Source organism: Caenorhabditis remanei, chromosome V (genome assembly GCF_010183535.1).
Source record: "Caenorhabditis remanei strain PX506 chromosome V, whole genome shotgun sequence".
NCBI classification, from domain to species: Eukaryota; Metazoa; Nematoda; class Chromadorea; order Rhabditida; family Rhabditidae; genus Caenorhabditis; species Caenorhabditis remanei.
Window position 1 is genome coordinate 14,170,332 of NC_071332.1, and position 25,636 is coordinate 14,195,967.

Consider the following 25,636-nt stretch of genomic DNA (forward strand, 5'->3'; position numbering starts at 1 on the left):
AACCTGGTGTTGTCTGGAACCCTTTCTTATCACATGTTTACTTTACCATCTGAATTTCCTTGAAGATATTCTAGTCTTTTTTCACACCCACATGCTTTAGAGCAGATAATTATTTGATCAGGTGCAATAAATGCTTCGTTTGTTACAGTATTCTTTTCGGTGCACAAAGACAAATAGTATCAAGAGTGATTTGTGAACATTTATTTCCACAGGCTTCACTGTGGCGTTACATTCCTCGGATACAGTAACAGTATTGTCTATTTGGTTTGGATTTGCTAGTGTCCCCAAATTGAATTCATTTTAATATTGGATTCCAATTGGAATTCATGATAATTTTTTCATGACGTAAGTGATAACAAATGTTTGGTCCGTAGAGAAAGCGACCATTTCAATTTCTCAGCTACTAGAAAATGCACAATTTGGACAATCTTTTCGATGCATTTTTTTTTGCGAATGTAAAAACTATAGCCTTTAATTAATAACGGTTTATTCATGGTGTAAGTGATTAAAAGTGTTGAAAAGACCATTCATCCATCCGAAATTTCGTAAAGCGGACAATCTTTTCCATTCAACCCATAAATTTTAACTACGAGCCCACACTCTTTGATAACATAAGACGCTTTGTGAATACATTGAAGGATACCCACAATCTCCATTATTCGAAACGAATGATCTCCATGTGGCAGTTTTGATTTTTCGTAGTCAGCGAGTTCTTCAATTACAATCTTTCGCATTTGCTGGCAAGTTTCAATGCATTCCTCGGATTGATTTGTGATTCCTGAAATTGTCTTTTTCTCTCTTTCAACTTGTGAATCAACTCTAACCAAAATCCCAATAAATCAAAGCACTCAATAGTAGCATTTCGGAAAGGTCCAGTTGTACTCTATCCAATGGTCCTTTGAGCATTCTATCGCTGGAATTCCAGTACTGTTCATGCATCCTGTAATAGTGACTTTAAGTAAAAAAAAGATTAAAGAAGTTCTCACTTTTGATATCTTTGCCCAGCTTCATCTTTGCTTTCTCTATCTGGATATAACTCATCGAGATGCAACGAATCGAACCGTTTTCCATTTGGAAGGATGTACGAAGGTGTCCCTGTAGTAAATTTATCATTTTCAATTGTTCCACCATTCCTCTCACCCATTGATCTGAATGTATACTCCATTAGAATAAACGGAACTATAAAGTTCTCTGCTAGAATATTTTCTTGCTCAGCACCGATCTGTCTCCTTTCTCGAAAGAAAGGGAGAAAGAAGTTTGATATTAATTTGATGTCTATCGCAAAAGTATTGTCAAATTCTTTATAACTGCAAAATACTGCGATTCCGCTGCTCTGAAAAATCAAACTTATAGATTTTATTCATATCTTAATGTCTCACATCTCCCTTGCTCCCGAATGTTCTCTCTCTTGCACTTTCTAAGTTTTCATATCTTTCTCGAAGTCCGCCACGAAAATTGAAACTAGGCGACCAATCTGTTTGTATCACAGGTTTCCGGGAAGACACAATTGTCGCCAACATTCCTACTTGTAAACATTTTTGATAACGACAACTTCGACAAGTTTTGCGAATTTTCTTGTTCAACTGACATTGGCGAGAACATTTGTAGAATATTTTGGATTTTGAAATGACTTCTCGACGAAAGAATTCGGCACACGCTCTGAAATTGAGAGAGGTTGTTATCAAAATGTTGTGGGACGGAAGCATACCTACACGAGACGGCTCCAAATCGAATAATGTGAGTAGTGTCCCCACACACATGGCAGGATTTAATTGTTCCTTTTTTGGTCATACTGATTTAATTATGTTTTTAAATGGAAAACAATTAAATATCAAAACTGAAATTTTAAGGGAAAGATGAATGAGAATGTACCAAAAAGGTGATAAGATAGTGTGGTCTAAAGAGAAAATAAACGAGAGTGGAAATTGATACCGGTTATTTCTTATCAGCATATAGAATGTATTTTTTGTAGTTAACATAGATGAAATAGAAAGAATACAAACTACAGTTTCTTTGCTGGAAGGTTTTTAAAATAGATCAAAGCAAATTCAAAGTTTCCCTTTATCACGACAAAGGAACGGTTTGGGTTTAAACGTCAAAAAGGGAACACAATATTCAAAAAACCAAAGTCTAATGATTTGTCTTAATTAGTAGGCTACTAGATAAACCTAAACAAAAATGTCGATGTTTAATTTTCGAGACAAATAAATCAGTTTTTAGACTGGCGGATTATAGTACTCTTCCATTGTCCCATTTTTAATAGTCTTTAATAGTCAAACAACATTTTTAGAGTCCCAATCAATAAAAATAAACCATGGATTCAAAAAATCAAAACTCGTGTCAAGTGTAGCAGCGATGACCATGCTGAGTGTATTCAGTCTATTATCTTCCGATTACATTGATAACAAACAATTTCAATTTAAAAGGGGCGCCCGGAACACATTCAATCAGCGACTAGTTCTAAAAATGATCATTTTAATTCTACTCGTTACTGTATTTGTTTTTCTCCTTTTCAACCTATTTCGAAGAAGTCGACGTCTTCCACCTGGACCCACACCGCTTCCATTGATTGGGAATATTCATCAACTCGTATATCAATCATGGAGAGGAAAAGGAATCGTTGCTGCATTGGATTACTTCAGAAAGGTGGGAATGGAATTTCTATAGAAACTTCATTTTAGAATTGTTTTTAGAAATATGGAAACGCGTACACTATCTGGTTGGGTCCAATGCCTACCGTCAACATCACTGATTATGAGATGTCTCACGAGGTGTTCATTAAACATGGAAAGAAGTGTTACGATAAACAATTGGCACCAATATTGGAACATATTTCAGGTGATCCTGGGCCAGAAACCTATGGATTTTTATAATATTTCTTATAGGCGGACGTGGACTCTTGTTTGCAAATGGAGAAAATTGGGCAGAAATGCGAAGATTCACGCTATTGACTTTCCGTAGAATGGGAGTTGGAAGTGGTCTGATGGAAAAAAGAATCATGGATGAACTCAATGGAAGGTAAAATATTTTTATTATTTTTGATGTTTCCGAAGATTTGTTTTCAGATGTTCCGAGCTCGATTCAGAAATTTTGAAAAAAGGGAAAGCAATAGTGTCCGCAGAATTTATCAATTTAACAGTGGGAAGTGTCATAAACAGTTTTCTAATTGGGAAGAGATTTGACGAAGACACAAAACATGAGTTTTTGAAACTCAAGCAACTATTTGACGCTTCTGGGGAAACTTTCAACGTATTCGATCTGAATGTTCCAGTATGGTTTTTGAAATGGTTCTTCCCAAAAAGATTCAGAATGACTTGGGATTCAAGTGAGAATATCATTAACCACGTCTCCAAAGAAGCCGTCGAGAGATTGAGAAAACTGAATTCTGGAGAATACGAAATTGATTCAGAGGAACCGAACGATTACGTTGATTGTTATTTGGCGAAAATGAAAGAGGAAATGGCTAAAGGAGCAGATGGACACCCAGCGTATACGTAAGTGATAAATCGTTTCCAATGTACAAAATGAATGTTATTCATTTAGTATGGAATCACTGAAACTCGTACTCCATGATCTGTGGCTTGCTGGACAGGGAACAACAGCTTCCACTCTCTACGTCGGTTTGACGAAACTAGTCAACCATCCAAATATTCTCCTTAATATCCGCAAAGAACTGCAAGAAGTGACTCAAAAATCTCGAGATTTGACGCTTCAAGACCGACCGAATACACCGTATTTAAACGCAGTTATTGCTGAAATTCAACGACATTCTTCGATTCTCAACATGAACTTTTGGAGGATTAATCACGAGACTATCAAATTCCAAGGATATGAATTAGAGCCGGGATGTATGTTGACTGCTCAACTCGGAGCACTTCATGTCAATGATGAGATCTACGAAGATACGGAAAAATTCGATCCAGAGAGGTTCCTGAAAGATGAGAAGAGTATTCAACAGTTGATTCCATTCGGCATTGGAAAGAGATCGTGTATTGGAGAACAGATTGCAAAGTCGGAGTTGTACTTGGTAGGGAGGAAGGGGCATGTCTAAAACTAACTATTACGATTTCAGGTTTTTGGAAACATTCTTCTCCGATATGATGCTAAAGCTCACGGAGCAACTCCAACAAATGGAGATATCTTTCCGTATAGTGCTGCCAAATTTCCAGACGCTTCAGGAAAATTTGAATTCTTTAAACTGTGAATTCAATTATTCTGTTTATGAAGATTTTGATATAGAAGCAATGAACTTTTTAATTTGTTCCGGAAGTTTTTAGGTTTATTAGTACCGAATGTAATCTTTAAAAGAACAATTTAGCTTTCATCTCAAATTTCCAACGCCATAAAATAGCTATTTTGTAGAGTATTTATAATTTTTTGATGGTCTCGCACGGCGAGGAAAAATCTCTAGGACTTTCAAATAGTCATGGTAAATTGCTACACAATTTTCGGATCTGAACTGAACTCCTGTTTTTTCTTCAACCAGTCGGTTCACGTCGCCTACCGGCGACTAAACCTCCTTTTCTACACCACCCTTCTACTTGTTACAATGTTTCCCACGCTTTTAAGAAATGAAGTCATTTGCAGAATGAAAAGTTCTATAAATAATTTTCCCCGTGAACTCCTACTTCCCTATTTCGGAAATGAAAGCCACTGCTAGGCTTGAAAACCACGTTTTTTGACCTAGTGACCTAGTCGAGACCTATTCTAACTAAAAAAAATAGACGGGCATCAAGTGGTGAAAATTTCTGATATTTCGGTCCAAGTTCGAAGAAAAACGGTTCAATAGGAAGAGCGGTAGGATCGGCGACAGACAGACAAACATACAGCCGTTTGCGTTTGTTAACCAGTCGGTTAACGCAGCCTGACGGCTGCTCAACCTCCTTTTCTACACCACCCGTGTTGAAAATTTGAAGAAATGAATTCATTTGAAGAATGAAAATGTTCTATAATTATTTTCCCCGTGAACTCCTATTTCCCTATTTCGAAAACAAAAGCCACTGAAAGGCTTGAAAACCACGTTTTTTCACCTAGTGACCTAGTCGAGATCTATTCTAACTAAAAAAATAGACGGGCATCATTAAGAGAAAATTTCTGATCTTTTGGTCCAAATTTGAAGAAAATCGGTTCAGTAGGAAGGGCGGTAGGATCGGCGACAGACACACAAACATACAGCCGTTTGCGTTTGTTAATAGTAAAGATAGTAAAGATGGTTTCTAAAAAGTTCAAATAATTATGTTTGCCAATTTTTCTGAATTCTTCGCTATGATTGTTTTTCTTCATTAATATCATGTTTTGTTTTTCAATGAAAATGAAACTTGCTATTCATTCTCTTTTATGAAAATCAAAAAATTGGGAAAAGAAAACACACGAAGTTTTTAAAAATATGCAAATTTTATAATTTAGCGAATTCAAATTTCCCTGTTGTATCCGGTAACTTCGCAGAGCTGTATGGAAACACGTCTTCATTTGTTGGAGTTGCACCATGAGCTTTCACATCATAACGAAGTAGCAAGTTGCCGAAAACCTGAGAAAAACATTAGTTAGTCAGCTGAATAACACTTTTAAAACTGACCAAATACAGCTCTGATCTTGCAAGTTGCTCTCCGACACACGATCTTTTTCCTATTCCGAACGGAATGGTTTGCTGGAGCAGTTTCTCATTTCTCATGAATCTTTCGGGGTCAAATTTCTCTGGATTTTCGAAGAGCTCCTCATTGACATGAAGTGCTCCAACTTGAGCAGTCAACATACATCCCGATTCTATCTCGTATCCTTTGAATTTGATAGTCTCATGATTAATCCTCCAAAAGTTCACATTCAATACAGAAGTGAATCGTTGAATTTCGGCAATCGTTGCATTCAAAAAAGGTGTTTTCGGACGATCTTGGAGAGTGAGGTCTCGAGAGTTCTGAGTGATTCTGATGAGTTCTTCGCGAATCCGCAGCATCACATCCGGATGATTCACAAGTTTCATGAAGCCGACGTAAAGAGTTGTAGCAGTTGTACCTTGCCCGGCGAGCCATAAGTCATGCAAGACAAATTTCAATGCTTCCATACTGTACGTATTAAAAAAAAACTTTGATTAAGTGTTTCCCAAATATAACTCACGTATAGCCGGTGTGTCCATCAGGTCCTTTTTCTCTTTCTTCTCTCATTTTGAGCAGGAAACAATCAACTAAATCATTTGGCTCTTTTGAATCTATATCATGTTTCCCAGAATCCAGTTGTTTCAATCTCTCGAAGGCTTCTTTCGAAACATGGTTGAGAATGTTATGCCTTGCATCCCAGGTCAACTGAAATCTTGAAGGGAAAAACCATTTCAAGAACCAGACTGGGACATTCAAGTCAAACAAATTGAACGTTTCGGTTGATGCATCGAACAACTTCTTTATAGTCAAAAACTCGTCTTTCGTGTTTTCATCAAATCGTTTTCCAACCAAAACACTGTTGATAACACTTCCAACAGTTAGATCAAAAAAGTCGACGGGCACTATCACTTTTCCATTTTTTGCGATTTCAGCATCCAGCTCCGAACATCTGAGAATTAAAACTACAATAAAATTAGAACCTTGAAGATGTTTAAACCTTCCATTGAGCTCATTCATAATTCTCTTCTCAATCAGACCACTCCCAACTCCCATTCTTCGAAAAGCCAATAACGTGAATCTCCTCATTTCAGCCCAATTTTCTCCATTTGCGGCGAGAAGACCGAGGCCATCTGATTTATTTGTTATTGATTCTCAGACAAGATCTCGTCTTACCTGTTATGTGCTCAAGAATAGGCGCCAATTGTCTGTCATAGCACTTCTTTCCGTTTTTTATGAACACGTCGTGAGCCAGTTCATAGTTAGTAATGCTTACTGTCGGCATTGGACCCAACCAGATGGTATAGACATTTCCGTATTTCTGGAAGAAAACTGTTTATTCTGGTATGGATAAATCAAAATTATAGACTTACTTTTCTATAATAATTCAAAGCAGCAACGATTCCTTTTCTCCTCCATACTTGATACGCCAGCTGATGGATATTTCCAATCAAAGGAAGCGGCGTGGGCCCAGGTGGAAGGCGGCCGGTTCTTCGAAGTAGGTGGAAAACTAAGAAAATAAACACGGCAGTTAGAAAAATTACAGCGATCATAATAACTGAAAACTTGAACATTAATGTCTCGCGCTGTCTTTTAAATAAGGAATCTTATCAGTATACGTGATAAGAAAACAGACTTGACACATTCAACACAATCGTTTTTCGGCTACACTTGACACAAACGTTGATTGTTTGGTCGTAACTGTGATCACTTTAATTTGTTGGAATTGTTTAAAAGTTTGAATGATGCTTTACCTATTTTAAAGTTGTACTGCTGCAAGAATTTTTTACACTTTGTGAAGAAAGAATATTCAAACAATATAAACAATCCAACATTTTTATTTAGCAGACATCCAGTAATAGAAAAATGCATTAATCATCAGCAATTCCATAAAGGGGTGATTCCTTTCCTTTCAATTTATAAATTTTTGCCACGTGTCCGCCGTCTTTGATTGCAGTGGATGCCTTCTGAACTCCTTGAAGATAACTCATTACTTCCATGATTCTCAGTGAGTGATCTTCAATTCCATATTTAAATTTTTCATAATTTACAAGCTCCCAATTTATAACGTTTCGCATTTGGAGACACTTTTCTATGCACTCTTCGGACTGATTGACAATTCCTGAAACAACTTTTTTTGGTATTTTCTCAAAATTCGATCACTTTACCAAAATCCCAATAAATCAATGCACTCAACAACAACGTTTCAGCGAGATCTAGTTTTATTCGATTCATTGGATCTTTCAGAAGACGAAAAGAAGTAGTCCAGTACGGTTGGAGCATTCTGAAAATGTTGTTATTCAAAAGCTAAAGGGGTTTGAATAAATTACAATATAGTGTTTCGTTGTGGTTGTTCATCACACTCCCAATCCAAATAAAACTTATCAAGTTGAGCAGCATCAACAACACTTCCAGTCGGAAGAATGAGTGATTGAACGCCTAGATCAATTTGATACTTAGAACAGTATAATGTACTTATTTCACCTATTGATCTGAATGAAGTTTCCAATAAGATGAAAGGAATCACAAAATTGTCGGCTAGTATATGTTCTTGACATTTATGAACCGATTGTCTGGCTTGGAAAAATGAAATTATGTGTTTTGATATTAGTTCCATATCCTTTGCAATCACTTCTCCAGTCTCATCATAACTTGAATATCTCGATTGTTGGTAACTCTGAATTCAGAGATTATGAAAGTGTTTTCTGAATGAACATACTTGTCTACCAAATACTCTTCTTCTATCATCTTCCAGTTGACTGTATCTATTTCGAAGTCCAATCAGAATGCTGTTTAGTTCTTCCGTACTACAATCGTCCGTTTTTAGTGAGGTGTTTGAAGTAACTACAGTTTTCAACATTCCGATTTCGAGGCATCTTTCAAAACGGCAACTTTTACAAGTCTTTCTCGATCTTCTGTTCAGTTGACATTTTCCAGAACATCGTTTCACTAATTTGTCGTTAGAAACAACTTTTCGACGGAAGAACTCAGCGCAAGCTCTAAAAGATCGCAGAATAAAGTTGGAGATTTTCCGATAAATTTTGAACTAACCTACAGGAAACAGCGCCAAAATGTGTAGTTCTAGAAATATCTCCACACACTTGACACGTTTGAATAGTTGATTTTCTAGTCATGATTTTTTTGATTTAAAGAAATTTGAAAAAGGTGAAAATTCGAATCAATAACTGAATTTATTAGATAGAGGAGGCGGAGAAATACAAAGAAAGAAAAATGAAAGGGAGAACTCGTTTTTCTTATCTTTCGTTCCGTTGCGTACAATGAATACAAACTACAAAAATGTATGAAATTGGAACCAAAGAATGTGTAGTAAAATAAATTATAACTTCACAAATTCGAACTTTCCAGAAATATCTGGCAGCTTTGCAGAACTGAATGGGAACTCGTCCTCCTCTAGGTCACAGGGGCCATGGGCTTTAACATCATATCGGAGAAGGATGTTGCCGATAACCTGAAACAATTAATGCATGTAACACCTATCGCAACTGAAGACAAACGTACTAAATAGAGTTCTGTCCATGCAATTTGCTCTCCAACACATGATCGTTTTCCGATCCCAAATGGAATAATTTGTTGAAACAGTTTCTCATTTGTCAGAAACCTTTCGGGATCAAAGTTCTTGGGATTCTCGAATAGTTCTTCATTGACATGAAGTGCTCCGAGTTGAGCTGAAATCCAAGCTCCTGGTTCTATTTGATATCCTTGAAGGTCGATAGTCTCGTGATTCAATCTCCAGAAATTCACATTCAAAATAGATGCATGTCGTTGAATTTCAGCAATTGTTGCATTCAGATAAGGAGTATTTCGTCTGTCTTGTAAAGACAAATCTCGTGCGTTTTGAGTGACTTTCGCTAGTTCTTCACGAATTTTCAGAATGACTTCTGGATGTTGGACAAGCTTTACGAAACCAGCGTAGAGAGTAGTGGAAGTTGTTCCTTGTCCAGCAAGCCACAAATCATAGAGAAGTATTTTGAGAGATTCTATTCTGCAAATGAACTATTTGGCTGCGATACTTGATCAATTTCAAAACTCACGAGTAACTTGGATTTCCACTTTCTCCTTTTCCCTTTTCTTCTTGCATTTTCAACAAGAAAACATCAACGAAATCTCTTGGATCATTTTTATCTATTTCATAATTTCCTGTTTTCATTCTTTCCAGTCGTTCCTCAGCTTCTCTTGACACGTGGCTCAAAAAATTTTGTCTGGATTCCCATGTCATTTTGTATCTTCGAGGGAGAAAAGTTTTCAAAAACCACACAGGAACACTCAAATCGAATAGATTGAAGGTTTCTGCTGAAGCATCGAAAAGTCTTTTAATAATCAAAAAATCGCTTTTCGTATTTTCATCAAACCGTTTTCCCACAAGAAGAGTGTTGATAACACTTCCAACTGTCAAGTCAAATAGTTCAACAGTAACTATTGCTTTCCCATTTAGAGAAATTTCAGAGTTCAGTTCGGAGCATCTGGAATAATCAATTCAAAGGTTTCCTACATTATCATTACAACCTTCCGTTCAGTTCCTCCATTACTATTCCTTCGAGACCATTTCCAACACCTAGTTTACGGAACGCCAGAAGTGTGAATCTTCTCAACTCCGCCCATTCTTCTCCGTTATTGAATTGTATGCCATGACCATCTGAAATAACTAGTTTTCAAAGTCTCATAACTTTTTTTTCTAAAAAAACAGACTGAAATTCGATTAGTTGACTCACCTGATACTTTTTTCAGAATTGGTGAAAGTTGCCTATCAATACACTTTCTACCATTCGTCACGAAAGCTTCGTGAGATATCTCATAGTCAGTGATGCTTACTGTGACAACTGGTCCCAACCAGAGAGTATACACATTCCCGTATTTCTGAGACATTAAGTTCTTGATTGAAATAATTCTCCAAAAAACCTCACTCTTCTGAAATAACTCAATGCTGCCACAATTCCTTTGTGGCGCCATGCCTGATAGGCTAATTGATGAATATTTCCAATTAGTGGAAGAGGAAATGGTCCAGGCGGAAGATGTTTCACTTTTCGAAATTGATTAAATAAGATTATGATGGTTACAGCAATAAGAATAAGGAAGATCATATTGATAATGATAGAATAAAAAGTTGCTGTTTCGTTTATAAGGAGCTGTATTATCAGAGAACACACTCGACACATTTCCCTCTCCGCTACACTCGACACAAACTCTTTGAACTTTGTTTTAGAATTCAAAAAATTGAACTTTCCATATTTGAGTGATCATCACGAGAATAACTAATTGTGCCAACAGAAATATAAGATTTCTCAAATTAATTTCATAATCTAAATCCAAATTACTTCTTAATATATCTGTTCAACTATGATTTGCTGAACAGTTTTATTCATCCATTATATATTAGCAGACTTCAATGTGCTGTGAGACATTGGTATATTTTTACTTATGTATAAGAACAGTGGAAACAAAAACGTATATGAGAGTTCGTTTGTTAAAGGTTAGAATCTTATCAGTGTCTGCCTATACTCGACACATTGCCTATATTTCTCTGCCTACAAAAACTACACTGAGACTGTCACAAAACACCTCTTATCTCTTCTCTTCTGTTACAAAATGTTATCATATCACTGCCCCTCCTGGTATAAAAGGAATCAAATAAACAGTATCAAGAAGATTCTATTCTCTTCAAAATGGTAGATTTATGCCCCATTACTGCTGCAATAATTGTTGGTGCCATTGCACTTTATCTCAAGAATTTCTTCAGTGCTCCAAGTATCAAGCCTAAACCAGCGGTCTGTTATTTTCTACTTAAAAGTTGATAAACTTCTTTTTTCAGATACAAAAGAAAGATTTCAAGAAGGATAGAGTATACTTGTATCAATTCAAACGTCTCAAAAATTGTCCAAACTTGTCCCCGTTTTGTATGAAGATTGAGATTCTCTGTAGAATGTACAAGATTCCCTATGAGGTGAGTCGTGGAAATTCAGATTGATGAAAGTTCTGATCATTTTCAGATCGTGGAATGCACTTCTCTTCGCTCTAGAAATGGGCTCTTACCTTTCATTGAACTCAACGGAGAACATATTGCTGATTCATCTCTTATCGAGATGAGACTCAAATCTCATTTCAATATTCCGGTTAGACATGGTTTCTATCTTTAAGCTCCTAGCATTTTCTGATTTTAGTCACTACCAGCTGATCTCGAAGCTCAATCTGTTGCCCTCAGCAAAATGGCAGACCATCATCTTTTCTTGTGAGTTCTTCTGATAATATGTAACTTCTTAAAATTATCTAATTTTAGCTTACTCATTCGTTTCAAGACAGCTGTAAACGCATTTTATGAAACATTGATCGGAGGAATTGGTCTTCCTTCTTTCTTGACTCCAGTATTTGTTCCAATTCTAAAAGCAATATTCGGCAAGAAGGTGTATGCTCGATGTGCTGGGGCAATCGGGGAGTTCGAATGGAGTGAACTGGATGAACTTCTTCACAAAGATCTGGAAGTGGTTCAGAACTCTATCAAAGGAAAATTTATTTTCGGTGACAAAATGACACCGGTGAGATTCACTGACTAAGTATTTCATTTGCGAAAATTCTAACTTTTCAGGTTGATGCAACTGTTTTCAGTCAGCTGGCAACCGTGTATTATCCTTTCCGTACACACATTTCTGATGTTCTTGAGAAAGATTTCCCGAAGGTTTTGGAATACTGTGAAAGAGCGCGTAAAGAAGTTTATCCAGATGATTTCACTGTGTAGTATGAATTTAAATGAATTATTTTGTATCTTCATCTTATGAGCCAAGTACTCATGTTTAGTTCAAATATGTGAAATAAAACATTACATTTTTTCTCGCCAGCTCTGTAAGAATATTTTTTGGAAACTAAGAAAACAATAGAGTGGCATGCCCTTCTAATACAGGCTTTACGGTATTTGTGAACAATTTTATGGATATTCTAGGTGTCATCTGTCTCGTTTGAAATTGTTTTTTTTTAGTTTCGAGAGCAATTAATAATGAAGTTTCTTTGGTTAACAAAGTTTCGTTTTTTTTGTTTTTCCTCAGATTTTTGAACTCAGAATTAGTCAGACAGGGTTTATATTAAGAAAGTTGATTTCCAGGTAAGGGATACATGCTTTTGTTAAGAAAACACGTTACGTTTTGTGTTTTTTTTCATCTAACATCAGAGGTAGAGTTAAGAATGAATAGTGATAACAACTTCGCTGCTTTATGGTTCCCTGAACTCAATGGAAAATCAAGAAAATTCTGGAATACAATCCGGATTTTTCTAGAGTTGGTCGAGTTTTTCCATTTAGTTTTCGTTCACTATCAGTTCAAATTTTCAGAGAATTATCGGGTTCTTTACTGTTTATCAACATCGCAGTATCTGTAATTGGTATAATTTTAAATGTATTTCATTTGATAGTTCTCACGAGGAAGACCATGAAATCCCTTACTATAAACGTATTTCTAATTGGAATTGGTGCTTGTGACGTAATTAGAATGATTTGTAAAGTCTGGTTGCTTTTTCCAGCTACCCAATTTCTGTTTATAGATCCGAACATTTCATTCGGTTGGTGAGTTTCTTTTTGTATCAATAACTGAACTGCTATTGTGTTTCTTTTAGTTTAAATCCTCTATCGTATATAGCAATGGTGACAATGAATTTCTCGTTGTCTACTGAGAAGACCACACGACAATTGTCAGTCTGGTATGGTGTGACGATTGCGATACTTCGTGCTCTGGCCTTAAGATACCCATTGAATCCGAGGTTTGAATTCTTTTGTTCATTTTTCAAACTTCAAAAATTTTCAGAATAGGTTGTTTGATTAACGCAAAGTATGGATTAAGAGTACTCATTGTGATCAGTATTTTCTTTTTTCCGTTTTGGATGCTATCGTATGCTCAAATCTCTGTGAAAAAGTTACGACTTTGGAAGCCATATCGACATTGTCGAAACTATCCAAAAAATTATTCTCAGGTGGAATATATTTATGAAACTGTGGAAATTTTTGGTCAAAGTTATCACTGGCTGTACAAATTCGTTACGGTTTTCGAGGGTGTTTTATCCAGATTGATTCCTTGTGTGCTTCTTTCAGTATCTACTGTTGTGTTGTTAATCGAGATGCAAAAAACTAGAAAAATTAGCAACACAGCAATCAGGGAAAGTAATCACAGGTCTACACATTTGGTGATGTTCATAACCGTCACGTTTTTGATATCAAACGGACCACTGGGCATCACATATTTATTGGAATTTGTTGTATACGATAGAATAGGATTTGCGTGAGTGAAAGAGTTACAGTAGCGAGCATAAGTGAGGGCAGATTCATACTTTCAGGTGTAACTCAGCTGAATCTTGTCCGTTTTAAATAAACTTTTTTTTGAAAGATAGCTGAAATATCCAGTAACAAGAAAATAAGTTTGTTGAAAAAGTTTCAGTTTTGATTTTTTTCAATAATTGATTTTTCCTGATCGTGATTTGAAAATTCGAAAAAAAACTTTTTATTTTTCTTTTGGAGTTATTGAGTTTTTGATGTCAAAATGATGGAAAATGCTTAAATAAACAAAAAATTATGTTGAATTAGTTTCTGAAAGCCTAAGCATCGTGCCAGAGCTCCAGAAGTCAAATGTAGTGTCCTCGGGAAAATCATCATAACTCATTAAGAATAGCTCCAAATTAGTCAAAAAATGTACCAAAAGATGTGTCTGGATTTTGTCTACAGACTGACATTAAAAATTTTAATTTTAGAAAAAAAATTTTTCAAATTTTTTTCACTCAAAAATTATTTCATTCCCATTTTTTCTCAATTTTCGATATTTTCTGGGTATAAAACGAACAAGGAATACAGCCATGAGTTTTATTATGTGAAAAGACAATTTGGATAAAGTTTTTGGAAAGTATCTTCGTTTTATACCCAGAAAATATCGAAAATTGAGTAAAATGGGAATGAAATAATTTTTGAGTGAAAAAAATTTGAAAAATTATTTTTTCTAAAATTAAAATTTTTTAATGTCAGTTCGTAGACAAAATCCAGACACATCTTTTGGTACATGTTTCGACTAATTTGGAGCATTTTTTGATGAGTTATGATGATTTTCCCGAGGACACTACATTTGACTTCTGGAGCTCTGGCACGATGCTTAGGCTTTCAGAAACTAATTCAACATAATTTTTTGTTTATTTAAGCATTTTCCATCATTTTGACATCAAAAACTCAATAACTCCAAAAGAAAAATAAAAAGTTTTTTTTTCGAATTTTCAAATCACGGTCAGAAAAATCAAAACTGAAACTTTTTCAAAAAACTGGATATTTCAGCTATCTTTCAAAAATTCAAAACGGACACGATTCAGCTGAGTTACACATGAAAGTATGAATCTGCCCTCACTTATGCTCGCTACTGTATGGACAATAAGAATAATATTAGGTTGCCAAGAAAGTTTTTGACCATAATTCAAGTCATTCCTACTCAGACAGAAAATATGCCCGATAGCATACGTAGTGACTATATTGGTACACAACTGTCTGCTGTTTATTGGGTACGTTCCGGATATCCTCCTGCCAAAACTCCGGTTGTTTCATGCTAAAATAAACTTGGACCCATTTCTCGGCTTGACTTCAAGTTTCGAATTCCTGCCCAGCTGTAGCACGCTGTATTACCCCGAATATATGATATTTTGTTAGAGGAAGGTTACAGCTGTAATTTGTGTGAGCAAGAAGTATTTTGCAAAAGTAGGTGAAAATGTACGTCGTCGATTATGTAATATGCGGATGCGCAACATCATGGAGGCGGTGGATTTTTTGACCGCGTGAAACTGAGGACTTGCGTAGAGCTTTAATTTTTTGCACAGTGAAAGAGCAGTAGTGTAAGATTATGGTTTTGCATTTGTCTAGAAGATTCCAGTCATATACGTTGTGCAGAAAGGGCATGACTTTCATTTGGAATTGTTCTCGTTCGACGATGTCTGCTGGCGTTCTATCAACGCCGAGTCACTTGACTTTTCTGTAATAATTACTGTACAAGACCATCGCCCTGTTAAAACTAAGAAACGGTTCAATCAATTAAAATTTGGAGGAGAAGAGAGGAATTGAAGTCGTAGGACTACCCTTCGCTAAAAGTTAAAATCGACTAAAAGATGTCAAACACATGTCTCAATTTTTATTCTTGCCAACACGTTTCAAGAAGTTTTTAACTGTGGTGGTAAACAGTGTGGACTGTCATTGATAATTCACAAAAATACTTGGATGGATACTCTTCCTCTATTACTCACAGCATGTACAAATCCTGTTCATATGGTCTTTTAGTACGTGATACTTTGATCATTAAAAATGATATTTCTCAACGTTGTGAACTAAATTACTTTTAGTGTGTCGATAGAAGATTTCACCTTTGCTAAGTTCTCTTATCGGTTGAGCAATTATAGTAATTTTAGTATAACATGTAATGGGAAATCGAAAATATTGCTGTAAGAATTGTTGGTCAAGAAAGAAAATAGGCGGGGCTCTCCCAGAAGGGAAGCGTCGGAGGGAAATGCTGTATACTATCAGAATTCCAGAGAGTTTATCTAACATAGGCCATGCATAGTTGGTTTTGATTCTCGTCATTTGTCTGACAGCATTCAAAACAAATCATGGTCAAAAACTTTCTTGCCAACCTAATACTAACCATTGTGACAGCTATTGAATTCAGATTAATTGAAACTTTCAGATACATAATCAGGCACATCTCGGATATATTCGACCTTCTAACCCTCGTCAATGGAGCTATACATTTTCTGATTTGCTTTTCCATGTCTTCACAATACAGAGAGACCGCAATACAACTGTTTTGGTGTTTTGGGTCGAAAACAAACAACAGTCTCAGAACTGTATCCTTGTTTTGACTTGAATGTACTTGAAGAAACGTTTAAAATAACTCAATGAATGTTGCCAGAAAATTATTATTATCATTGCATTCTCATTTTCTTTTATTTTACGTAATTCATTACATGCAGGTTGTCTGGCTTTTTCATTAGCTGCACTTGAACATTGCTGAAAATTTGGTAGAAGTTTATTTTAAAAAAAAGAACTTCGTCTTATTGAAATAATAAAAAGTGGCATGTTCAATCGGAAATAACACTACGAGTACTTCTACTTGCAGATACAACTTTAGCTTTACGCGAATCTTTCTGAGCACTTTCATGTAAATGAATTCTAGTTTCTTTCAATCCTAGCAGCTTTCGAACAGTGCTTCGATATTGCGTTGACATGAAAAAACAAATAAGAAAATGAACAGTTCCGTTGATTATTGATAAAACAGTAAAGCAAGAAACGAGATGTTCAAAAACGAGCCTGAAAAACTTCACGTAATTTACATCATACATGAAGTAACCCACGTCATTCCGTCAGAATGGAATGTGTGAAACTCCATCAAGTACATTATTCCAAGTGGTGCAGTTGCGATGAAAAATGAAATAGTAACCACTGTGACGAGTTTGGTAGATCGTTTACTGCATTCTTTACTCTTTGGGCATTCTCCTTGTTTGCCATGTGTTAACTCGTAAACTAGAAGACAAGTGACAATTGGGAGAAGTATAGTTGGTAGAAACTTGAATATTATTCCTTCGAAACCGACGATTGCCATGTCAATACTTTCAGAACCAAAAACTTGAGCAGGTTCAAAAACATATTTCGGCCTGGAAACATTGTCAGAAAAGTTTGGACAAGATGGAGAGGAAGTCCAGATAACGGTTTCTCGAAAAGTGATTTCTAGATAGTGGAAGAACCAAAGAGGAATTAAAACGATAGTTACAACAATGAGAAATCGAACACCGTACTTTGATTCAATGAGTCGGTTTATTCTGAAACAAGATTACATGAAACAAGAATAAATAAAATGAATAAAAACCCAGAAATGCTTACTTTGGATTCAAAGGGAATCGTATCACAAGAACTCGCAAAATCGCCATTGTAACTCCCAACCAAACTGATATTTCTTGTGATATTTTGAATGTAGCAGAGAAAAATTGATTTGAGAGCATTGTGAAGTATGATTCCGGAGGTATACTTAAAAATTATTCACTCATCACTTTCTGAATAAACAACTAACCAGTACTCTGGCATCTGTGATTCCTGATAAAATTTATAAAACTTCGGTAGAAAAAGTATAATGATAGACAACATTCTTTCGAGATCAAAAACTGCGATTCCACACATGAATACATTGATTGTGAGTGCTCTCATTGACTTTCTCGTGAGAACTATCACATGAAAAATGTTGGCTGCAACTCCAATAATGGAACTAACCAGGTTGATATAATCTATGTAGAAGACGATAGGACTGCAAATTTATCAATTACGTAAAGAAAAGATTAGAAAAATTACCCAATGAAGTCGCCCATAATGTACCAAAAATTATGAGGATCAGATGTGGATTGAATTGTTGATGACATTATTGAAAAGCGGTTGGTTTTTGAAATGATTTATGAATTTTGACAAAAAAAAGAACTAGAACCAGGAACTTCAAACAGCGTTAATTAAAAAAATACGTCTGGTCAGAACTAAGAATTCAAATGAGATTCTCAAAGATTTGTTCCAAGAAGCAGAGGTCTATGTCATCACAAAAGAAATATGAAATATTGATGAGAAATGAAAAACTTTCCAATAACAAACGTTGGCATAAAAACCCGACAAAAAGTTCTGCCAGCAGTTACCGTAAAAACTGTAATATAGGCGCATGCGTCTCTATTTTTCAACCTCCTTCTGAAAGTGCGCCTCTATTACAGGGGCGCCTCTAATAGAGGGTGCGCCTCTATTTTTCAACCTGCTCGTCTGGCTCTTTTTCAAACTTTCAAGTCATCAAATTTTCAACAAAACTAACATTTTCTCTGACAAAATTACACGAAAACCCCAAAATTACTTGAAAACGAATTTATTCAACAAAGTTTGACTATTATAAGAACTGAATTGTCTGAGAAAATGTTTTGAAGAGAAAATAGAATCATGCCTTCGAACTTTTCAAACATTTTGCCGATGTTCCACTTTGGGTCATTAGATGCGGAGAACTTCTGAAGATTTTTTCCAATCCGAACAAGCTTCTAGCTGTGCTCCGATATTGAGAAGACATGGCAGATCAGAAAATGGACAGTTCCGTTGATGATTGATACAACGGTGAAGATATCAGAGAACAAGTCGATGAGGTTCCTGTAAATTTCTAAACTGTTCATAACATAATGAATGTTTCTCACATTAGTCCAACAATATCGTAGACAAAAAATTCTACGAGGTACAACATTCCAATTGGTGCAGTAGCAATGAGAAATGAAATAGTGAAAAAAGAAACCAGTTTAGTGGATTTATCGTTGCTTTCTTCTCGTTTGGATAAACTTATTTTCTTAGCTTTTTTTATTTCATAAATCAGAATAATAGTAGCAACTGGTAGAATGATGGATGGAATCAACCGGAACAAGATTCCTTCTGTCAGTAAAATGATTTTCTGAATAGTCTCTCCAAAAATTCTCGTAGCATCAGTTACATAAAACATGTATAAAATCTGTGAATAGTTTGTGGAATACCCGGTACAATTAGCTGGAGGTGTCCATGGACCGATTTCATGTATTGTGAGTTGCCAGAAGTGGAAATACCAGAATAGAAGAATGGGGAATGTCACCAAAAAAAGGAGACGGATACCATACTGGGAGTCGATATAACTGTGGATTCTAAACATTTACTTATGTTTTCATTCAGATATCAAGATTCAACCGTTGGTTCAGTGGATATTTTATCACTAATGCTCTCAAAATAGCCATTGTGACTCCCAACCAAACTGAGACTTCTTGAGTGAGCTTGAAGGTGGCCGTACCGATTTCTATTAAAACCATTGTAAGAAAATACATTGGCGATATACTGTAAACGAGTTCAACTAGAAACTTGTGTGGGTAAAATTCAAAAGATTACCAGGTTCCGGGAACAACTTTTTGTTGAAAATGCAGATAGTACTGTGGTGTGAAGATAGTAAGAATAGACAACATCCTTCCAAGGTCACAAATGCCGATACTAATCAGGAAAATATTAATAGTGAGGGCTCTCATGGGTTTTCTTGTAAGAACTATCAAATGGAACACATTACAGACTATTCCAATTATTGAGATTACGTAATTGAAATAATCCAGATAGTGGCTGAGAGGTCTGAAACCAAGATTTGGTGAAACAGGAATCCTTGAAATTCCATACCTAACAAAACTATCTACTCTGTACCAAAACATTGCAGCATCTTTGCTTAAACCAGGAAAATTAAGACTCAGAATATCTGTCGTCATATTTTGGAAGTTTTTGTGATAACAAAACTTCGCGAAAAAGCAAAAAAAAATTTGGTTATCAATTTAGAAGTTTGGAGTTAATGAAAACTGAAAGGAAAAAAACAAAAATATTGGTAAGCGGAAAACAATCAAAACATTTATGTTGGATTGTGAAGTGTTCCTGTTATAACCGTGAGAGTATTCGTTCTCTGGTTTTAATGAAATTGAAAGAGATTATTTATATCAAACATGTTTATAATGGATTCTGCCATGAATTTCTGATGATGATATTCGTGGGTAATGGGTAATCAATATTCCAATGATGACACCAAGAACATCGTAGAAAAATCAAAATATTTATTTGAACTTCAAACATTTGGAAGGTAAATCTATTTGTGTAGCAAGAATGCGTCATACTCATCTATTTCTACATCTATTTCTTTGAGAATTTGAGAATAATTTTTGTTGTTTTTCAAAGATCGAATCGTTCAACCGGAAAAAGTTCACATCTCACTCACTCACAGAAAAATTTGAATGAAATATATTTCTCTCTCGAGGTTTGATCTTTACATATTTCCTTCTAACATAAACATCACCTTTGAGTATTTAATTGATGCTTTATGAGATAACAAAAATGAATGCCAGACAAAATTACTTTTTATGAAAACATAAATCTTAAATTCTAACTCCCTTTTATCGATTGAGACTTTTCAAACATTCATTTTTTCCTTAGCCGCGTCATCATTAGACCTGACTGAAATCGGTAGCAGCTGAAAAGGGAATAACCACCGACACAATAATTCAGTGTTTTATTTTTCCTTCTATTTTATTGCTTATGAGTAATTCCACGTGCTCTTACAACTTTTTTGCTTCTACTTCATTCTTGACAACTTTCGAACACGTTCTTACTGTATTCTCAACTCCAGTTCACATATTTGGAGTGTACTGTATTCTCTATAAGACCCCTTATTCAATGAAAACTGTCAAGTATAGCTTATTAAACTTACACTTATGGACAATATTGTTGGATTATGCATTAAGTTTATTCATTATACCATTTATTATGTGGCCTACGATGGGAGGGATTCCACTGGGTGTGTTTCAATATATTGGAGTAAGTACTGCTGTTCAGTTCTATTTTATGCTTACTTTGATAGCACGTGAGTTTTCAAAAAAGGAATTTAATGGAAAAAAGTATTTTCAGTAGTCTCCGTTTCCATCCTCTCAATGTTCGAATACCGATTTAGCGTTCTCTTTATAAAATCTAGAGACATTTGGGCGACAGCCAGAAAACCTTGGCTACTCCTTCACTATGTTGCTGCAATTGTCTACATGGTTCCTCCATTTTTTGATCATGGAGACCAAAGGGATATTCTTGAAGAAGCATATCGTCGGGCTCCTTGTATTCCACTATTCATAAAAGATGCTCCAGTTTTCATATTGAGTTTGAACATTGTGTATTCTTCCATTGCCGTCGGAACATTCGTATTGGATATTTGTATTGAAATACTATTTTTCTTTTTCTATATCTACTGGAAAATATTGAAACAACTGAAAGGTCGATCCATGTCCCAAAGAACTTTTAATCTCCAAAAAGTTCTTCTCGTCGCTCTTTTCATTCAAGTCATGATTCCATTGAACCTATTTATTTTTCCAATTATTTATACAGCGTATGCAACCACCTCAGGTTACTACAACCAAGGATTCAATAACTTGGCAATTGCAATCGGGTCAACTCACGGAATATGTTCTACGGTTACAATGCTTCTCATCCATACTCCGTATCGGAGTGTATTATTCGGAAGTCGAGTTAGAACAAACATGGAAACGGTTTCAACTAAACTCTCTATTGTTATGGTCTGAATAAATTTTGTGATATTTATGATAAACATTTTGTACTTACCAGGGCTGTGCGGCAACAGCTTTTTTCGGCAATTCGGCAACTCGGCAACTAGCCATTTGATGCTTCGGCAACTTTCGGCAACTCGGCAACTTGCCGAAATTGCCATTCGGCAACTTTCGGCAACTTTCGGCAACATTTGCATTTTTTACAATAGTCTAATAAAAAACTATGTTTACTTAAAATTAACAACAAAAATGAACAAGAAAATTCGTGAAAACACAAAAAAAGGCAAAAAAATCAATCTTTTTCCATGAATTTGATGTTATTCTTCAAAAACAAAATTTTTTTTGAAGTTTTCAACTGAGGTCGATTTTCTGGAAATCAGATTGATACTTTTTTCAACAAATTTGTCACCTACAAAATAATAAAATTGTTGCCGAAATTCGGCAACCTCAAATTGTTGCCGAAATATGAGTTGCCGAATTCGGCAACGGCAACTCGGCAACTAAAACTTCGGCAATTTCGGCAATTTCGGCAATCGGCAACTTGTTGCCGCACAGCCCTGGTACTTACCCAATAACAAGATTGTGGAGAATCAAAAGTTGAAAGAGAACAACATCTGTCTGTACAAACAAACAAGTTCCCCAATTATGTTCCTTCAGTAATACCCGGTTGTCATTCCTCAGTTATTTCCGCAATTGAGAAGTAAATATAGTCTAGAGCCGAATGTGCGTGATATCATGTATCCGGAATCAAACTACCATCTTCAAAATAACTACGCCCTCTCCTCGACATTAACGTTCAGCGAGTGATTTCACTTTACTTTTAAAAATTATCTTGTCCGACGTAACTCACATCTGGTTTCACTATTTATTTTTTCACAATGAGACAAGCACTTTCCACGCATTCCAGTGAGGATAATGCTCTCATTAACTTTTTCGAAAGCTCGATGAAAAAAATGGATGGTAAAAGCAATGATGTTGCGATCGACGGAGATCAGCCCATGGAATTTGCACAAATATTAAAAACAGTTGATATTACACTATCAGTTTTAAGTTTTATCTTGAGCAATTTCCACTTTGTGGTATTGACAAGAAAATGGATGAGAAGTAACCTCATGAACATTTTCTTGTTATCCATTTGTATCTGCAACCTAATCTTTCTCATCACTCACTTATTACTTTCATCTGGTAACTCGATGCCTGGAATGGATGAATGTCGTACGAGTGCACATCTTTTCATAGTTTACTGTGACTGGTTCATCAGGTTTCTATATGATTCCATCAGAAGATGTTCTGTTTATCTTTGTTTTGCTATGATGATGTTACGATGGATTGCCATAATGTATCCAAAGAGTCAGAAAATCAAGACCATCAGCAACCCTATATTTGGAGTACTTGTCATTCTAGGAGTGATGATGATTTGTTGTCTATGGGATTCTTCTCGCTGGTTACAGTATTCTATTCGGAACTTGAAGGAGAGAAAAGAGTAAGTTATCGAGCATCAGTATACCTTGAATCACTTGTTTTTTTCAGTTGCTTTGGGCAGATGATCGAAAATAATCGTTATGAGTACCATTCCTCTTCCAAACACCGGAAAACTTTACAGTCACTCGCTCAAATGGACGGTGTGTCTCATGTGATCACCTGCTTGATTTATCTTTTTACTTTATCTGGACTCGTTGTTCAACTACACAAAATAAAGAACAGCAGACGAAATTTTCACAAAAAAGAAGTAGATAAAAATTCCATCATACTGATTTTCGCCACTTCATTCTTCATCTATGAGTTATTTGGTGGATCGGTTTTTCTGATGAACAAACTTGCTCCGTCGCTAAGTTTAAACTCTCAGTAAGTGTATAAGCAGTGCTTTCAAAATCAAAATAAAAAATTTTACAGCTTTATCTTCAATCAAACAAAGTGTTTTTCGTCTAAAATATTCGTGATCTGTTCGTTAGTTCAATGTGTGATTCCATACATTTTATCAGCTGAGTTTCGTCAGACTGCAGTGCGAACTTTCTTGAGGAGATCGAAGAAGATGGTGAGAATAATTGTTGATTTTTCTGTGGGAAATCTCAATATTTACAGCACATTGTTTCGATATCTCCGAGTGTTAACAAGGCTTGGTCAAGGGCAAGTAGTTCGGAACGATTTCGAATCATGCAGTTACAGTGATCTTTTAAACACTGCTATCTTGTGTTTTGTCCTTCAGTATTAAAATATCTAGTTTCAATTTCCATTTCAACACATTTTAAAGCAGCCATGAATAAACATGATTTCACGTTGTTCGATTTCTCTAAAAACATGTACTCGAAACCCTCAATTACAGTTTAAACATACTACAATCCATGTTCTCGATAGAGGTATATATCATAAGATTGTTCATTAATTTTTATTTGCTTTACTTTTTTGTGCAATGAAAAGTCAGCCTCCCCTTCCAACATCAGAAGATTATGACCCCAGTGACTACTATGAAGACTACGACTTATTTGATAAGAACCACCGCAAGATAACTATCAACTGGAGGCTTTTAATGTCATTTGTCAGAGTAATTTATATTATTGATACCACAATAACCGTAATCAGCATCATCACAAATGCGCTTCATCTTATAATTCTGACAAGAAAGTCAATGAGGAATAATTTCGTGAATATTATCATGATTGGCATTTGTTTTTGCGATTTGTTAATGTTATCTCTCGCCACTTTTTTAGTGTTTGGAGATTCGATATCAGGCCTGGATGAATGCACAACTAGTGAATCATTGGTCGCAATTTATGTGGATTGGGTGATTATGATACTATTCGATATAACCAGAAGAACTTCTACATATCTTGGTTTGTTTATGGCGTTTCTAAGATTGTTGGTTGTCACATTTCCAATGAGTGAAATCATGAAATCATTGACAAAACCAGTATCCGCTGTAGTCTTGGTAATGTCTGTGACTACAATATGTGCCATTTGGGATTGCTCTTACTGGATGCAGTACTCGATTCGAAATTTGAAAGGAAAAAGAGAGTGAGTTGTTGTTTTTGTGAACCGAGAACATGAATGCAGTTTTTCTACAAATAAACTGACAAGTTTTCAGCTGCAACGGCAAGAAAATCAAAACGGATCGTTTTGAATACACTAATTTGCCTAGTCAAGATGCAATAATCGAATTTTATTGGACAATGGATAGTGTGTCGCATCTCATTAATAGTATCCTTTATTTTATAATTACTGTTTGCCTCATTATCCAGCTTCGAAAATTTGAGAAACGTCGAAGAGATCTCCATATGAAAGAAGAAGACAAAACCTTCATTATACTAGTTTTTGCCGTTCAATTCTTCATTTGTGAGACTTATTATGGAATAATATTTCTTCTGGACACACATTGGTCTCCAAAAAATGTGAACGTTTTGTGAGTGATCGTAGCTGCTTTCTGTTCTGACCTCCATCCATTTCAGTTTTGTCATCAATCGAATTAGCTTCACGACTGCTACTTTATTTGCTATCAATTCATTTTTCCAAAGCACTCTTCCGTTTTTTCTCTCTTCACAATACCGTCAAGTAGCAAAACAAGTTTTCTGGAAAAAATCAACGAAAGTAGTGAGGAGTTTCGAAAACCTAGACTGATCGAAACGTTATGAATTTCAGCAAATTGTATCAGTATCTTCTAATAAAAGTCTTGCAACTCATCCGAAATCATTTCTTAGAAGCAGAAACACAACAACATAGTACGATGTGGGTCAATATCTTGAAATACATTATCTACTTTATTTCTTGTTATTTGAATAAATGTTGAATGAAATAATGGATGGATTGATTTGGATTGATTTATTTATTTGAAGGACTGTTGACGGAAACATCAAAGTCTTTATCATAATAAGTGTGCTATCTTTAGAGATCTATTTGAATTCTCAGGAAAGTGTCAAGAAATAACATCGGTTACTATTCCT

General features: G+C 35.5%; 10 protein-coding genes across 10 annotated transcripts; 5 read left to right on the forward strand and 5 right to left on the reverse strand.

Moving 5' to 3' along the window:
* Positions 1–527: 527 nt before the first annotated feature.
* On the reverse strand, positions 528–1,144 carry GCK72_019902 (uncharacterized protein; the record flags this gene model as incomplete). The annotated part of the gene is made up of 4 exons (XM_053733284.1): positions 528–778; positions 825–940; positions 987–1,095; positions 1,141–1,144. The coding sequence occupies 4 exons, from the start codon at positions 1,142–1,144 to the stop codon at positions 528–530; spliced, it is 480 nt and encodes a 159-aa protein (XP_053582197.1).
* A 1,322-nt stretch (positions 1,145–2,466) lies between these two features.
* On the forward strand, positions 2,467–4,204 carry GCK72_019903 (uncharacterized protein; the record flags this gene model as incomplete). The annotated part of the gene is made up of 6 exons (XM_003115921.2): positions 2,467–2,646; positions 2,694–2,838; positions 2,886–3,018; positions 3,066–3,494; positions 3,544–4,027; positions 4,073–4,204. 6 exons carry the CDS (start codon positions 2,467–2,469, stop codon positions 4,202–4,204), a joined length of 1,503 nt encoding a protein of 500 aa, XP_003115969.2.
* Positions 4,205–5,395: 1,191 nt separating this feature from the next.
* On the reverse strand, positions 5,396–7,141 carry GCK72_019904 (uncharacterized protein; the record flags this gene model as incomplete). The annotated part of the gene is made up of 6 exons (XM_053733285.1): positions 5,396–5,527; positions 5,576–6,059; positions 6,112–6,540; positions 6,589–6,721; positions 6,765–6,909; positions 6,962–7,141. 6 exons carry the CDS (start codon positions 7,139–7,141, stop codon positions 5,396–5,398), a joined length of 1,503 nt encoding a protein of 500 aa, XP_053582198.1.
* A 318-nt stretch (positions 7,142–7,459) lies between these two features.
* Positions 7,460–8,722, reverse strand: GCK72_019905 (uncharacterized protein; the record flags this gene model as incomplete). The annotated part of the gene is made up of 6 exons (XM_053733286.1): positions 7,460–7,710; positions 7,757–7,872; positions 7,919–8,027; positions 8,073–8,265; positions 8,308–8,587; positions 8,640–8,722. 6 exons carry the CDS (start codon positions 8,720–8,722, stop codon positions 7,460–7,462), a joined length of 1,032 nt encoding a protein of 343 aa, XP_053582199.1.
* A 203-nt stretch (positions 8,723–8,925) lies between these two features.
* Positions 8,926–10,687, reverse strand: GCK72_019906 (uncharacterized protein; the record flags this gene model as incomplete). Its single annotated transcript, XM_003116336.2, has 6 exons — positions 8,926–9,057; positions 9,108–9,591; positions 9,641–10,069; positions 10,113–10,242; positions 10,319–10,463; positions 10,511–10,687. The coding sequence occupies 6 exons, from the start codon at positions 10,685–10,687 to the stop codon at positions 8,926–8,928; spliced, it is 1,497 nt and encodes a 498-aa protein (XP_003116384.2).
* Positions 10,688–11,269: 582 nt separating this feature from the next.
* On the forward strand, positions 11,270–12,336 carry GCK72_019907 (uncharacterized protein; the record flags this gene model as incomplete). The annotated part of the gene is made up of 6 exons (XM_003116302.2): positions 11,270–11,371; positions 11,416–11,547; positions 11,594–11,716; positions 11,765–11,832; positions 11,881–12,136; positions 12,187–12,336. 6 exons carry the CDS (start codon positions 11,270–11,272, stop codon positions 12,334–12,336), a joined length of 831 nt encoding a protein of 276 aa, XP_003116350.1.
* A 4,591-nt stretch (positions 12,337–16,927) lies between these two features.
* Positions 16,928–18,008, reverse strand: GCK72_019908 (uncharacterized protein; the record flags this gene model as incomplete). Its single annotated transcript, XM_053733287.1, has 4 exons — positions 16,928–17,252; positions 17,479–17,622; positions 17,666–17,896; positions 17,941–18,008. 4 exons carry the CDS (start codon positions 18,006–18,008, stop codon positions 16,928–16,930), a joined length of 768 nt encoding a protein of 255 aa, XP_053582200.1.
* Positions 18,009–21,080: 3,072 nt separating this feature from the next.
* On the forward strand, positions 21,081–21,716 carry GCK72_019909 (uncharacterized protein; the record flags this gene model as incomplete). Its single annotated transcript, XM_003116261.2, has 1 exon — positions 21,081–21,716. One exon carries the CDS (start codon positions 21,081–21,083, stop codon positions 21,714–21,716), a length of 636 nt encoding a protein of 211 aa, XP_003116309.2.
* A 1,295-nt stretch (positions 21,717–23,011) lies between these two features.
* Positions 23,012–23,870, forward strand: GCK72_019910 (uncharacterized protein; the record flags this gene model as incomplete). The annotated part of the gene is made up of 4 exons (XM_053733288.1): positions 23,012–23,184; positions 23,232–23,546; positions 23,595–23,736; positions 23,784–23,870. The coding sequence occupies 4 exons, from the start codon at positions 23,012–23,014 to the stop codon at positions 23,868–23,870; spliced, it is 717 nt and encodes a 238-aa protein (XP_053582201.1).
* A 241-nt stretch (positions 23,871–24,111) lies between these two features.
* On the forward strand, positions 24,112–24,717 carry GCK72_019911 (uncharacterized protein; the record flags this gene model as incomplete). Its single annotated transcript, XM_053733289.1, has 1 exon — positions 24,112–24,717. The coding sequence occupies one exon, from the start codon at positions 24,112–24,114 to the stop codon at positions 24,715–24,717; it is 606 nt and encodes a 201-aa protein (XP_053582202.1).
* Between the last annotated feature and the right edge of the window lie 919 nt (positions 24,718–25,636).